Below are 15676 nucleotides of genomic sequence, written 5' to 3'. Positions count from 1 at the left end.
AGTTTTGGAGGGAAGAGATAAAAAATCATCAGTGGGAATATAAATGGAAGAGATTGCGGCAGAATAACCAAATAACAAAAATAAAGAACAGAATAGGTTACATAGTCAGGAATGAGAAACAAAATACTTGGTTTCCCAAAGCACAATGAATGTATCCAGATTGAAAGTAACCAGATTGAAAGACTACATGGTAGTAGAATGCTTGGTTACAAAATCTCTGAATCCACTAGTATATATAGACTGGAATAATATATTTTATAAACACAGCACTTTAGTACTTTTCATAGAAAACCCTTTCTGAACATACCTGGTTTTTAATAACCTTCTTCAATATTTGCTTACCACGGCTGCATGGAGTGCTCTATGGGACAGATCAAGGCAATGGTCAGTTGGAAGGAAAAAAAACAAAAACCCCACAGATTTGTCATTCCTATGTTACTCACTCTTGTCTCCATCTTTTCTGCAGTCTGGCGCTGCAAGCACACATCTCTTTTATTGCATGGGCGTCCCTTGACAATAACAGAAGTCTCTCTGCTTCCCGTCACCACGTAATCAACATCTTTGCTTAAGAATCCCTCAATCACCTTTTGATGGAAGCAGCACAAATGGGGCTTTGAATAGCAGTATAGAGACAATAACTTTGAAATTAAATATTCATATTTGGTTCCAAGTCAAAAGCCATGCAGAAGTGGACAAATAAGTTAGTACCCTTTCTCATAAAAAAAATTATAATGTATTTCTTGAAAGTGACAAAACTAAATTGGCATCCACTATTGGAAATTTCAAATATAATAAAAATAAGACTTTTGAATGTCATTCTACAGAATATTTGAAATAGAACAATAGAAAATGGCATGGACAAAAATAATGGAGCCCATAACCTAATATTTTATTGTGCAACCATTAGAGGCAACCACTGCAAATCAAGCTTTCAATGACACTTCTGCATCTGTGAACAAGTAGCTTGGCCTTCTGTCCTCGAGCAAACCGATTAGTATGTTTTTCTCTAAAATGCCTTGACAGTCTGAGATTTCATTGTTACCTGCTCATATGTACCAAATGCAGAAAACCAGCCCCAAAACAGATGTGCCCCCTTCATATTTTACAGTAGGGCTGGTGTTTTTTTTTTTTAAAGCTTATTTTTTTCCAATCTGTGAACATAGCATTGAAGCGACTTGCCAAAAATCACCAGTTACTCTTCTGTCCAAAGAACATTCTCCCAGAAGCATTGTTACTTTTCAATAGACATTCTAGCAAATTACAGTCTAGCTTTTTAGGACTCTTCAAAAGTGAAGTCCTCCTGGGTGTTCTTCTGTCAAGACCACTAGCACTCAAAAAAGCATTGGGTGGTGCTATCAGTTATGACATACATTGACCTTGGAGTTCAGCTTGTATGGCTTTGGAAGTTTTCCATGGGTCTATCTACCATTCAGCCGTATTTCGCCTGGGGTTAATTTACCTCTTGCAGCTGCAACCATAATATTTGCAGCTGTAGAGGAACATCTGGTATGGAGATGTCCTATAGAATTTACCTTTAAACTTGTTTGCCTATATGTTCCGATTTCCTCAGACAACTCTCCCAATTACTTTCTTTGGCCCATGTTCAGTGTGGTGCACATGAGGATACCAAACCGTAAATAGACTACTTTTTGTCCACTTCTGTATATTAATATGAACCAGCTCCACTTTTCACATATGAAACACCTATATTTTCCCCTAACATTTTCAGACAGGTCATTGAAATTTGTAAATATACATGAACCTATTAGATGCGCTGTGCTGGACAGAAAAGAACGTTTTACTCACTTACCCCACCCATCTTGCAAATGGCTTTAGCAAGGAGCTGGGTCTGCTTGTTGCGGCTAAGATCCAAGTAAAACAATTTCCCTTTAAAAATCATGTTTTTCCTTTTATCCAACTTTATGTTCCTCTCCGGAGGTAGATTACCTGTAGTCACAAACACAAGGGTCACATTCAATGTGTTTTTTATATTCCAGAATCATCTAGGACAGCAGTTCTCAAACTGTGGGTCCTGACCCCAAAGTGGGTCCCGACCACATCAGCATGGGGTCACAACTCTATGTTGCTGATCATGACGCTAATGTGTCTGGATTGGGGACAGGGTATAACTCATTAAGTAAACACCAACTGCTTCCTTCTCCATCACCCTGTCACCCTCTTCCATCCCACTCATTACCCACTGCCTCCCTGTCACAAAAGCGGTCACTTAACTTTAATGACCACACATGTGGCGGCCATTCAGTAGTAACTTACTGGGGTCTTTTAAAAAAAATTATTGTGCGATGGGGTCCCAGAGCAAAAAAGTTTGAGCACCTCTGATCTAGGACAACTACAGGAAAAACAGGATCCTATCTGCCACAGCACGACTTTGCGATTCTAGAGCAATGGGCATACCGTTAAATCACTCCTAGAATCTATACAATGTACAGGTCAGAATTAATTTGCTTTTCAGTAGAAACTTTTGAAGTGCATTTTAGTTTTACTGAAAAACCAGATTAACAAGATGTATTTTTATTATTTTTTAAATGTAAGGTCTACTTATTTTTCCTATAAGAAACCTTGAATGAAGCATAACTTATCCTGCATAGATAATATGTTATTAGAAAGTTCCCAGAGTGATGTTGGAGGTGGATAATAGGAGCTTTTTCTCCAAGGACAACCACAGGGGATCTATGACTTTGAGGTCAGACAACAGAAAGCAATGTGGGAGGGGGGGGGGGGGGGGGGGTGTGCAGGGAAGAGGAAACGCAATTGGATTGGACGATATGCAAATCTGTGCCTAATCATCTTGGTACCAGGAATTACCTGCAGGAAACCAGGTCTGCACCAGTGGCATAACTATGGAGGGTGCAGGGGATGCAATGACTATGGAGCCAGGGGGCATCCCAAAGCAATCCCTCTGCACCCTCTTGCAAGTTTTTCCTCTTTTTCAAACAGTGGTGCATGGGTAGTGCCATGTGCCCCGTCTCGCTGGCCTCCTCTACAACCCCATCTCCCCTTGATATTTCTGCTGCTCCCTCCCTCCCCCACCTCACTCTCATCTTTCTCTCCCCACCCCAGTCTCTTTACTGTTTTTAGCAGTCCCCCCCTTTCCCTTTACCTTTTTCTGCTCTCATGTGCTGTCTCCTTCTACACCCTCTCTCCCCTAACCCTGCTCTCAACATTCACCTCAGTTTCCTCCCTCTCACTCTAAATGGCACAGGCTCTCTCCCCAACACTCCCTCCACAACTTTTTCTCCCTGACACTCTCCTTCCTGCTCACACCCCTCTTTTATCCCCATAAAGAACTCTCCTTGACCACTCCTAATTTTCTCTTTACCAGACACCCTTGTTGACAGTCACTCACTTTATTCTGCCCTCTGTGTGTGTGGTGGGGACGCCTTTAAAGATTCTGCTATTGGGACCTTTAAAGTTCTAGTTACGCCCCTGGTCTGCACTATTGGATGGACCTGCTCGGTCAAAATGTCTTACATTACTGAACAGTGTAGTTATGGGGGAGTGGAACATGGGAATTCAGCTGAGTAGTCACTTTTTCAGTAGTTTTCTTATTCTTGCCTTTCTGTCTCTGGCACTCAGTGTACACTTTTGTCCATGATGGTGTTTAACTAACCGATTATGTTTTTCCAGAAATGGTATATTACTGTTATTACATTTAATGCAGTTCTACGCAACAGCCCAAATAAACTGGCTATAAAATAATAATAATAATAATAATAATAATAAAAAAAAAAAAAAACGTTCCTCATTACGTGCTTTCAGTACAAATCTAGGCAAAATCATCTGTTGCTAATCCTTGATAGGGAAGTTTAAGGCAGTCCTCTGCAATCCATGTATTGACTGCCTGGCATTTCATTTTTTTTTTAAACCCCATTGTGTGACTAAAACTTTTGCAGTTGTCTTCTTCAAAGTACATTTGCTGAAGGAACGTTCTAGATGCAGTATAACCTACATACATCAGAAAGACCGGTCTTACAATCATGACTGTGTCCAATTTCCCTTCAACTCCCCGGCAGTACTTAGGGGGTTTTGGACACACACTGTACTCACAATCTGTCATACAACCTGATTTAACAATACCATTATTCCGCTGTACCACTATACAATCCGCTGGTTCTACAGATAACTACATGCAACTACACCATGATAGCCTTTACAATTGTCCCCGAGGACAAGCAGCATATTGGTGCTAAAATCCTACGGTATGCGATGACCTCAAGGGCGTGAAGCGGGGGATGATTTAAGCCTGCGAATGGTGTGAGTTTGGGTGCTGGCTTAAAAATGCAGTGGCAAAGGGACATTGCAGCCTTCTCAAAAAAAAGAATTGACCCCTGTGCGATATGTACAACATCAAGCATGTCAATTCATATTGGAAGGATGTACTGTATAGCACAATAGATATTGTGTAGCCACACTTGATATTAGTCTCATGGAACAACTTTCTCATGCTTTTATAAAATCCAAAATATCTTTTCAACTTCACAGCAGGAAACAAATTTGAAAATTACAACTACATAAAATATATATATATATATTTTTTTTTATTAATGACACCGCACAAGCAAATGTCAATGCTTAAAAATTTCAAATTGGCTACCTATCAAGTCATTTTTCATTCATGCCCTCCAATAAAAAAAAAAAAAAAAAAAAAGTTAGGTTTATAGCCCTTTTGGGCTGTATTCAGTTGTCATATTGTGCCAGATATCCCATGTAAAATCAGCAGGAGATTGTGTGGCGATGGGAAATGGATTTTTTTTTGCATTAAAAGTGCTAATTAGGGTAATGTTTAACATGCCTAGTAGCTAAACCCAACCAAATGTGTGTGCCACAAATCTGTCAGCAGAGATTGTTAGCCCATACTGTAGCAATGTGTATGAAGAACTGAATAATCATGTTCCATCCTTTATTAGCATGCTAGCGATATAGTCAGAATTGATGTGCAGCACCATATATTCTATGCATGAAATCGTGGGAACAACAAGGAGATGGGAAGAATGTGATCAAGTGGCGCAAAACAATAGTGGTCAATACATAAGTGTAAACGTTATGATATATGTGATAATACGTGCCTTTTGCTTCCACAAGGTTAGAAGTCCTGTGACAAATGTTTCTTTAGTCGATGTGATGAATATCTGTGGTGAGGATATCCAGGTGAATAGCGGTTCGCTGTTCTGTTGATCTATTGCTATTAATTTCATAAATGAAATCACACTGAAGTTGAACACATTTTTTTTTATTTATGTTTTTCCACATATTTGAGTAAATCATCACTTCACTGGAACAGCAAACAGCCATTCACCTGGATATCCCCACCACAGATATTCATTACAATCGACTAAAGAAAAATTTGTCACAGGAGTTATAACCTTGCAGAAACAAAAGGCACGTATTATCACATATATCATAACTTTGAGTTTACACTTATGTATTGACCACAATTGTTTTGCGCCACTTGATCACATTCCTCCCATATCTTTGTTGTTCCCACTGTATTGTGCTTGAAATATGGTGATATCTCTTTTGGGTAGAGAGATCTCCAGGCAGCAGTGCACCCCCCATACTCACAACAATATAACCCATTTTTTCACAGATTATGCATGAAACCACCGGAGCTGAGGTGTACTTGCTGAGGGATGTAGGCATTATGTTGTTACGAAATGGCATATTGGCCCGACATCACTAAAAATCCCAATATTCTATTTGTGAGAGGAGAAAATAGGGTTTTGGGTACCTACCGGTAAATCCTTTTCTCGTAGTCCATATGGGATACTGGGTTGTATACTACGGGGATAGAGATCCTCCGCAGGAGAGACAGGCACATTAAAGCTTTCAGTGTGGGTGCACTGGCTCCTCCCCTCGATCTCCCTCCACTAGTCAGTTAATGAAAAACTGTGCCGAAGGAGAGCTATGTGAGGAGGTATGTGAACAATAACGTGGTGAGATTCTCACAGCACACCCAAACCAAAATAATAAACAACAAAATAACAAAAGAGGTGAATCATTACAACTTTGAGTTCACCAATAATCATTGAAGATGGTCAATATATGACAACAAGGCAACAAGCCCTAACCGTGTTAGTAACAGTGTCCTTACAGCAGAAAAGCCGCACAGAGGCGGGCTCCCAGTATCCCATATGGACTACGAGAAAACCGTTCTCTACCGTCCAGTGGGATACTGGGTTGTATACTATGGGGAGGTCCCAAAGCTACCAGAACGGGCGGGAACGTGCGGAGTTTGCTGTAGAACCGCTTGTCCGAACTGGGAATCCTCCCTGGCCAGAGTGTTAAATCTGTAAAACTTGACAAACGTGTTACTCCCTGACCAAGTTGCGGCCCTGCATAGCTGCAGGGCCGAGACCCCTCAGGCAGCCGCCCAAGAAGTCCCAACAAATCTGGTGGAATGGGCCTTCAACGCTGGAGGAAGGGACAACCCAGCCGATGCATAGGACTGTTGTATCGTGCATCGAATCCACCGGGCTATGGTCCTTGTAGATGCAGGAGAGCCCTTCTTTTGCGCATCATACAACACAAACAAACTATCCGACTTCCAGATTCTAGCCGTACGTTTAACATACGCCTTGAGGGTATGTACCACATCCAAAGAGAGAGGTGTATCAGGATGTACTGCGCTGGAAGGAACCACAATAGGTTGGTTCAGGTGGAACTACCAAAGCTCGTCCAGCTCACTACCAAAGAGACGCTCTTAAAATTTGAAGAAAAACTCTGGAACATCCAGAAAGCACTGCCTCTCCTGAGGCACATTTTTCTAAACTGACTAGTGGAGGGAGATAGAGGGGAGGAGCCAGTGCACCCACACTGAAAGCTTTAATGTGCCTGTCCCTCCTGCGGAGGATCTCTATCCCCATAGTATACAACCCAGTATCCCATTGGACGGTAGAGAAATTAACTTTATCTTCTAATATTTATTGAGGCATACAATAAACAAAATGACTGTACACTTACCAGCTATTGTGGGGTTCAACTTAGCCATTACACCTGTGACCAGTCAAAAAAAAAAAAAAAAAATTATACTTAAAACACTAGAGACCACATTCATGTAATACAGGGGTTCTCAAATATCACAAACAGATCATTATTTGCAGAGATCTTTAATCATGCCAACACTTTTACTAGCTTTTCAGTAGACACTAATATAGTAGCATTAACCCCTTCCTGACAGAGCCAGTTTTTGCGTTCCTGACAGAGCCCTTTTTTTCAAATCTGACATGTATCACTTAAGTGGGGATAACTTTTTTTTGCTTTTACTTATCCCAGTGATTTTGAGATTGTTTTTTCGTGACACATTGTACTTCAAATTAGTGGTAAATTTGGGTCGATACAGTCTGTTTTTTTTGTGAAAAATACCAAAATGTCGTAAAAAAATGGAAAATTTAGCAATTTGCAAAATGTTAAATTTTCTGCTTGTGAGACAAATAATCATACCACTCAAAATAGTTAATAACTAACATAGACCATATGTCTACTTTATGTTTCCATCATTATTTCAACTTCCTTTTAATTTTTTTGGACACTAGGAGGCTTACAATATGAATAGCAAATTCTCAAATTTTCAAGAAAATTTCAAACACTGATTTTTTTAGGGACCAGTTCAGTTCTGATGTGACTTTGAGGGACTTGTATGTGAGACACCCCCATAAATGATACCATTTCAAAAACTGCACCCCTCACAGTATTCAAAACAGCATTTTGGAAGTTTGTTAACCCTTTAGGTGTTTCACAGGAATTAAAACAAAGTGTAGGTGAAATTTCAAAATTTCATTTTTTTTGCAGATTTGCAATTTTAATACATTTTTCTAAGGAACACAGTACATTTTACTAGAGAAATGTGACTAAAAATTGATTCCCCCAATTCTTTTGTTTTCATAAATATCCTATATGTGGCCCTAGTGTGCACGTTGACCAAACCACAGGCTTCATAATAGAAGGAGCACCTACTTGATTTTGGAGCCTCCTTTTTATGAGATTATTTTTTAGGCACCATGTAGGTTTCTAGGCACCATAAGATGCTAAAATTTAGGAACCCCCCCACAAGTGACCCCATTTTGCAAACTACACCCCTCAGGGAATTCATCTAGGGGTATAGTGTACATTTCAAACCCCCAGGGGTTTCACCAATTTTGATACAACTGGGCAGTGAAAATGAAAAATTAATTTTTTTACACAAAAATGCAGTTCTGGCTCAAAATTTTTCATTTTCACAAGGAATGAAGGAGAAAAAGCACCCCAAAATCTGTGCCCCAATTTCTCCCGAGTATGGCAATGCCTCATATGTGACCAAAAAATACCAGTTGGGTGCATGGCAGGACTCAGAAGGGAAGGAGTGATTTTTGGATTTTGCGGCTCAGATTCTGGTGGAATGAATGGTGGGTGCTATGTGGCATTAGCAAGACCCCCGAAGCACGGTGAAATGATGAACCTAATAATCCATAGATGTGTGGTATATTTTAAAACACTCCTTTATACATAGGCCGGGTTTGTCGGGGCAAGTGTCACACTGGAAAATAGTTTGCTTTCTTATTCCCTTTTTATAGCAAACTTTGCACCTTTTTTGTGTCCTGCCCTTTTTTCCAGTGGAGGGGATTTCATCAGGAAAATGCTGCCCTGGTACAATACGGGGGCCAGTACTAGAAGTACTGGGGCCCTCTGCCTGCTGGTTCCCAAATATTAGGCCCTTTATGACTTCCTCTTGAAAGTGCATAAATGTCCCCCTCTGGCCGGTAGAACGGAATAGCACGTAAGCGTTATACAGTGCCATCTGGATGATATACACGGCCAGCTTCTTGTACCAGATTTTTGTTTTCCGCAGGGCACTGTACGGCTTCAGTACCTGATCTGAAAGATCCACTCCGCCCATGTACCTATTGTAATCCAGGATACAATTAGGTTTTGAGGTGTGGGTACTGGTACCTCGTACAGGGACGGAGGTGGTACTGTCTCCGTGAATTGTTGTCAGTATAAGGACATCCCTCTTGTCCTTATATTTGACCAACAACATATTTTCGGTGCATATTCCCCTGCTTTCACCCCTTCTCATTACTTGGGCAATGTGCGTTTTTGGGAGGCCTCTTTGGTTCTTGCGCACAGTACCGCAAGCTGCTGTACCTCTTGAACCAAGGGCCTTAAACAGGGGGATGCTAGTGTAAAAGTTATCCACATAGAGGTGATAACCTTTATCCAGGAAGGGGTGCACTAAATCCCAGACAATTTTTCCACTAACACCTACGAGGGAGGGGGGGCATTCTGGCGGTTCAATTCTTGAATCCTTCCCTTCATATACCCTAAACCTGTGAGTGTACCCTGAGGTGCTTTCACACAGCTTATACATTTTTATGCCATACCTTGCCCTCTTACTGGGAAGGTACTGGCGGAATTTAACCCTTCCTTTAAAATGTATAAGGGACTCGTCTATGCAAATTAATTTATCTGGGATGTACATCTCTTAAAATTTGGCACTGAAATGATCAATGACCGGCCTGACTTTGAATAGCCGGTCAAAGGTGGGATCATCTCTGGGTGGGCACTGTGCATTATCGTTGTAATGCAAAAATTTAAGGATTAACTCAAAACGAGTCCGGGTCATGGCCATACGGTAAAGTGGGGTGCTGTACAGAACATCTGTACTCCAATATTGCCTAATTTCTGGCTTTTTTACTATGCCCATATGAAACACCAGACCCCAAAACGTCATCATCTCTACTGCATCTACAGGGGTCCACCTAGCAAATGATGACGTGGGGTTTTGAGCAATAAACTGCTGGGCATATAAATTAGTTTGGTCCACCATTAAATTGATAAAATCATCAGAGAAAAATAATTTGAAAAAGTCAATTTCTCTGAGACCTGTGGAATCAAATTGGATTCCTGGCATGGCCAAAAACTCAGGAACCTGGGGCTCAAAATTGTCTGGTGGTGGGGTCCATACGAGATCAATTATTGGGGGGGGGGGGGTCTCAGCTGCTCTACGGGGGCGTCTTTGAGGGGGTCCCTCATCACTAGAGGAGGAAGAGGAGCTTAAGATGAATCCTTCAAATTCCCCGCTTGCCTCACTGGCTGTGTCAGAGTCAGAGGCAAGCATGGCATATGCCTCCTCCGCTGAATACATTCTTCTGGATGACTGGGATGACATTTGGGATGACATTTTTATTTTTGTGTTTCTGGTAGTGAAATGTTTCAACACGTGTATAGTGTAGGGGGGGTACAAACTTTATTTCAATGTAGTATGTAGTGTTTATGTAGTGCAGAAAAAAAAAAAAAAAAAAAAAGGTCCTGCGCCAAATATTGAGCACCGATGTTGGTCAGTAACGTCCGTCACTGAACAGCGCTCAAAGGCAACAGGAATTTGATCAAAAAAATTTGATAAAAAAAAATTAAAAAAAGACCCCACAGCACCCTCAAAAAAAAAAAAAAAAAAAAAAAAGGTGATCAGTGATGCGACACTGATTACCAGTGAGGGGCAGCAGGTGCACAACCTTTGGTGCAACTGACAGTGCAACTGGCAGGTATATATATATATATAAAAAAAAAACCTCTGCACCCCCAAAAAGTTGCTGATCACCTCAGATATAGTGATCAGCACAAAAGGGGGGGGGGGCAGCAGACACAAAATATATCACTCTCTGTCACTCTCTATCACTCTCTATCACTCTCTATCACTCTCTATCACTCTCTATCACTCTCTATCACTCTCTATCACTCTCTATCACTCTCTATCACTCTCTATCACTCTATGACACTGCAGCAGCAGCACTGACAGTTATATATATAAAAAATAACCCCTGCACCCCCAAAAAGTTGCTGGGGGTGCACAAAAGGGGGGCAGCAGACACAAAATATAGCACTCTCTATCACTCTCTGTCACTATCTCTCTCTATCTCGCTCTATCTATCACTCTATGACACTGCAGCAGCAGCACTGACAGTTATATATATAAAAAATAACCCCTGCACCCCCAAAAAGTTGCTGGGGGTGCACAAAAGGGGGGCAGCAGACACAAAATATAGCACTTTATCACTATCTCTCTCTCTATCTCTCACTCTATGACACTGCAGCAGCAGCACTGACAGGTATATATATATAAAAAAAAACCTGCGCCCCCAAAAAGTTGCTGATCAGTTAATTTATACTGATCAGCACAAAAGGGGGGGGGCAGCAGTCAGTTGCACACGCAGTACAGCTGTATATATATAAAAAATATATAGCACAATCTGTCACTATCTCTGTATCTCGCTCTATAACTCTATCACACTGCAGCAGCACAAAATATAGCACTCTGTCACTAGCCCTCTCTATCTCTCTCTCTCTATCTCGAACACACTGCAGCAGCACAACACAGCACAGCACAACACAGGAAGTCACAAGAAGTAACAAGATCCAGGAACGCTACAAGCAGTGATCAGGTAAGTGTTTGCAAGGATCAGGTCAGTATATCGCGGCAGATAGGCACGGTGACCGCACTGCACGCAATTCCAGACCGGAATGGCGTCTGCAGTGCAGTCACCGTTAGTTTAAATCACCCTCCATGGCTGTGATTGGTTCGTCGGACCGACGAACCAATCACGGCCTTTGGGGGCGGGTGGGGTGAGACCAGTGTCACCCTTACACCCCGTGGTGATTGGTGCTGTACTTTACAGCACCAATCACCACCGATCCCTGTGTCACCGGCGAACGTTATTCGCCGGTGACACAGAAAACGCTGTAATTGGCTGTTCACACTGAACAGCCAATCACAGCGATCGCCGACGGGGGGCGGCATCGCAGCCCCACCTGGGCATGCAGGGACATGTCTGCTGTCAGGGACAGCAGACATGTTTAAACTGTCACCGCGTCTATAGACGCGGTGACAGTTTAAAGCCATGACGTACATTTACGCCATGTGTCGGGAAGTACATCCCGGCCATGACGTAAATGTACGTCAAATGTCGGGAAGGGGTTAAAGATCAAGGGTTCATATACATGTACTACAACATTGCTATGCAATAAGCCCTCTACTCAGATGAACACCGTTGATGGTGTAGAGGAAATTACCATCTAATCTGGTTTCAGGTCTTATACTTGATACATGGCAAATGTATGGTGTGAAGAGTAAAACCATCTGTATATAAGTCACATTTAATAATTACCATCATTACATTTGATTTATAAGGTGTCATACACATGGCACAGATCACAACAATACAGGGCACACAAAGCTAAACGTTACAGTAAGTGAAAAACTAAAAGATCTTGGATATGCACATGGGATGCAGTGCCCAGAGTAGAGGAGACGGTCATTAGCCAACAGAAGAGGGCAGGAGGGAGGATGTAGAGCAGGGGTGGCCAACCGGTCAGAGGTAAAGAGCCGAAAAATATCGGTAGTCAAGCTAAAGAGCCGACATCATGCACGTGCCGAAGGGGCGTGGTCTATTTTGACCCCTTGGGTGGGTGTGATACAAATATGCCTCCAATAGTGCAGTGCCATATATACATATGCCCCCAATAGTGCCAGATACACATATGCCCCCCACGGTGCCAGGTATGCACCACACGGTGCCGGGTATGCCCCCACAGTGCCAAAAACTGCTATGCCCCCACAGTGCCACAAACTGCTATGCCCCCACAGTGCCACAAACTGCTATGCCCCCACAGTGCCACAAACTGCTATGCCCCTACAGTGCCACAAACTGCTATGCCCCTACAGTGCCACAAACTGCTATGCCCCCACAGTGCCACAAACTGCTATGCCCCCACAGTGCCACAAACTGCTATGCCCCCACAGTGCAAATTTCCCAGCAGCAACACTCACCGTTGTTGCTGCTGCTGCCAGGCGGGGAGAGGACAGTCTGGTGTCCCCCTGCAGTCCTCCTGTCATGTCACCGATGGGAGGAGAGCACAGCACACCGCGCGTCTCCTTCCCCCTCACTTCCCTGTGACTGGGCCGCCCACCAATTTAAGCTCGCTGGCCGGCTCCTGATTGGCTGCTGGCCCACGAGCTCTGATTGGCAGACAGCCCAGTCACAAGGATGCACAGTAAGGGGTAGGAGAGATGCGTGATGCACGCTCTCCTCCCCTCAGAAGGAGAAGGGATTCAGAGAACCGGCAGCAGGGGGGACTGGGACAGACAGTGGACGGCGGGCAGCAGTGGGAGCAGGAGCCGCACTTTACAAGGGGGAGAGCCGCATGAGGCTCAAGAGCCACAGGTTGGCCACCACTGATGTAGAGAAATGAGGTTGGAGATGTGGAATTAGAGAGGCCCTTGTTTGTGAGGTGAGGAGTTTTAGAAGTGTTCTGGAGGGCAACCTGGATCACCTGTGGCTCTCCAGCTGTTATGAAACCACAAGTCCCAGCATGCTTCGCTACAGTGCCGTTAGGGCATGTTAAAACTGTGGCTGCTTTTCTGACACTCTACCCGACACACGGAGACACTAGTGAGAAAAACTAAACAGTTTTGGCTGCAGCGGAGCACGTCTCCAAGGAACAACTAAATTTCCTAAAGTACACTGTGCGCAAATTAGGGTAAAATATTCCTTATAGCACCTATTTGCAGTCATTGATGATATTGACGACGTGTCGACAGGCTGTCAAAATAAAGGTGCCCACACACTAGGAAGAAAGCGTGTACGCTGTGCGCATAAACTTGCCTTGAACTCTTGTACGTCCTGGAAAAAAAGATTTCAGGCAAGTGCATTTTTTCACAAAAGATTTAAGATCTGTTGTGCATTCCTATTGATCTTTTGCTAAATCATGCATCATGTAAGATCAGAAGATTTAGCAAAATATCCGCAGGAACGGGCATCCGATCTATCAGAAATTGTCAAAAAACAAACAAAAAACCACACATTCTAGTGTGTGGGCACCTTAAGATCAGAAGATGCAGCAAAAGATCCATTGGAGTGCACATCTAATCGTGATAGTTTCAATTTCCGGACGATTTCCGTTAAAATCGTCCATCTGCTAAGAAAAAAAAAAAAAAAAAAACACGTTCTAGTGTGTGGGCACCTTCATACATTTTGAATCAATGGTTTAACTAAAGTTTTTAATATAAGCATGCCGGCCTAAAAGTCTACTTTCACTTGCGATAACAGATAAGGTTCCACACACTATAGCGATTTTCGTTTGCAATCGCAAACCAATGCACACGCCCGCGGATCTTTAGCTGCATCTTCTGATCAGAAGAAGCAGCTAAAGATCTGTGGCCCTTGGGTGTTCAAGCGCCCTTGGATATTTGGGCCTGTTCCTGCACTGGGGAGTTTGGGTGCATTCCTGCACTCACACATTCAGGCGCGTACCTGCACACCGACATTTGGCGCATTCAGGCGAGTCCCTGTGCTTTGGCATTAGGGTGCATATCTGTATCGAGCACTTTCCTACGCTCGAGTGAGTTTCTGCGCTCAGGTTTTCGAGCGCATTAAAGTGTTCAGGCGCGTTCATGAGCTTAGGTGTTTGCGTGCACTCAGGTGTTTGAGCGCGTTCACATGCTCTGGTGCATTCAGGTGTTTGGGGAGCATTCAGCTGAAAACTTAAGGGAAATCTTTCTAGTGTGTGGGCACCTTTACACCGCAAGATAATGGCTATACTTGTGCACAGACTATACACCTTTTCTTATTTAATTTTCAGGTCAACACCACTTATATACTGTAGGTCAGTTATTCCATGGACCTATAAACAGACATAAAGGAAGAAACTCAATTATCTAAAGAGTGCCACTCGAATGGCCATTAAAGCACTACAGGGCAATGTATCATTTCTCTTTTCACCCAAAATGGTGCACAGGAAAAAAAAAAAAAACAGATTGTAATAATGGTAGGACATTGTAGAGCAGTAATTTCAACTGGAAGATGAACCCATTAAAATATAATAAAAAAACCACACCCTACAAATAAAATAAAAAAGCAGCCAAAATACAGGCACAGAACCATAATCCCTGATAAGTGCAAGCATCAGGTCTAATTGAATAACCATCGGAGATGCTATTAGCAGTGGTAGATTACAGTTGCTAATAGGATGCCCATCTGTGTATAGCAATGAGAAAGTTTATTTTATTTGGCAGTAAGAGGAATCTTTATATAATAATTAAAGCAATTAGACAAAATTTCTAGAGTGCTTTAGAGTAGTGAAAAATTAACTTCATTTAGATTGGCTCAGCACTTTAGCAGAATTCTTTGTGATCATCCTCAGGAGTTATTCCTCAACCCCCTTGTGGGATTATGTTCAAAACTCATACAGAGCTGGGAGAAAAACAAAAAGCAAAGCAACTGTTCACATGGATAAAATGTGTTGCACTGTGAAGTGTCTGCTGTTGCATGTAGGTCACAAATACTGGGAAGCTTTATGTTTACACAACTTAGATTTGAGTTTGGTACACTGCTCTCACATCTAAATATCTTGGCACACAATATATCTGCCCCTGTATCTGGATGATAGATTTACAATGTCTACGTGGACAGTCGGTTGACACTGCCAAAAGATCAACATGCACTAGTTTATCATTGACTAAAGGTCAACAAGCAAAAGGTTTATGATTTATGATCTACATGGACTACTATTGGGAATATTAAAGTGTGCCGAGCCCAGTGGTAGCTAGACACCAAGCCTGAAGAATTGGGAGCCATGCTAGAGTATGCGCTACATTAAGGCGTAAATTTAATGCCAAATGGCAAGC

The 15676-nt window shown here is 42.5% G+C and overlaps 1 protein-coding gene across 1 annotated transcript in view; it reads right to left on the bottom strand.

The window, feature by feature from the left end:
• DBF4B (DBF4B-CDC7 kinase regulatory subunit) overlaps positions 1–13964 on the bottom strand; it is a 31822-nt gene extending 17858 nt beyond the window's left edge. The window contains 5 exon segments of the mRNA XM_083147440.1: positions 308–361; positions 444–584; positions 1811–1947; positions 6982–7014; positions 13872–13964. Of these exon segments, the coding sequence (XP_083003566.1) occupies positions 308–361; positions 444–584; positions 1811–1947; positions 6982–7009 (360 nt within the window). The 5' untranslated portion in view covers positions 7010–7014; positions 13872–13964.
• Positions 13965–15676: the final 1712 nt, after the last annotated feature.

The sequence above is a fragment of the Crinia signifera genome, chromosome 6, assembly GCF_055691185.1.
Source record: "Crinia signifera chromosome 6, ASM5569118v1, whole genome shotgun sequence".
Classification (NCBI taxonomy): Eukaryota; Metazoa; Chordata; class Amphibia; order Anura; family Myobatrachidae; genus Crinia; species Crinia signifera.
The sequence above is the reverse complement of the archived record's forward strand: the minus strand, read 5'-3'. Positions and strand labels throughout refer to the sequence as shown.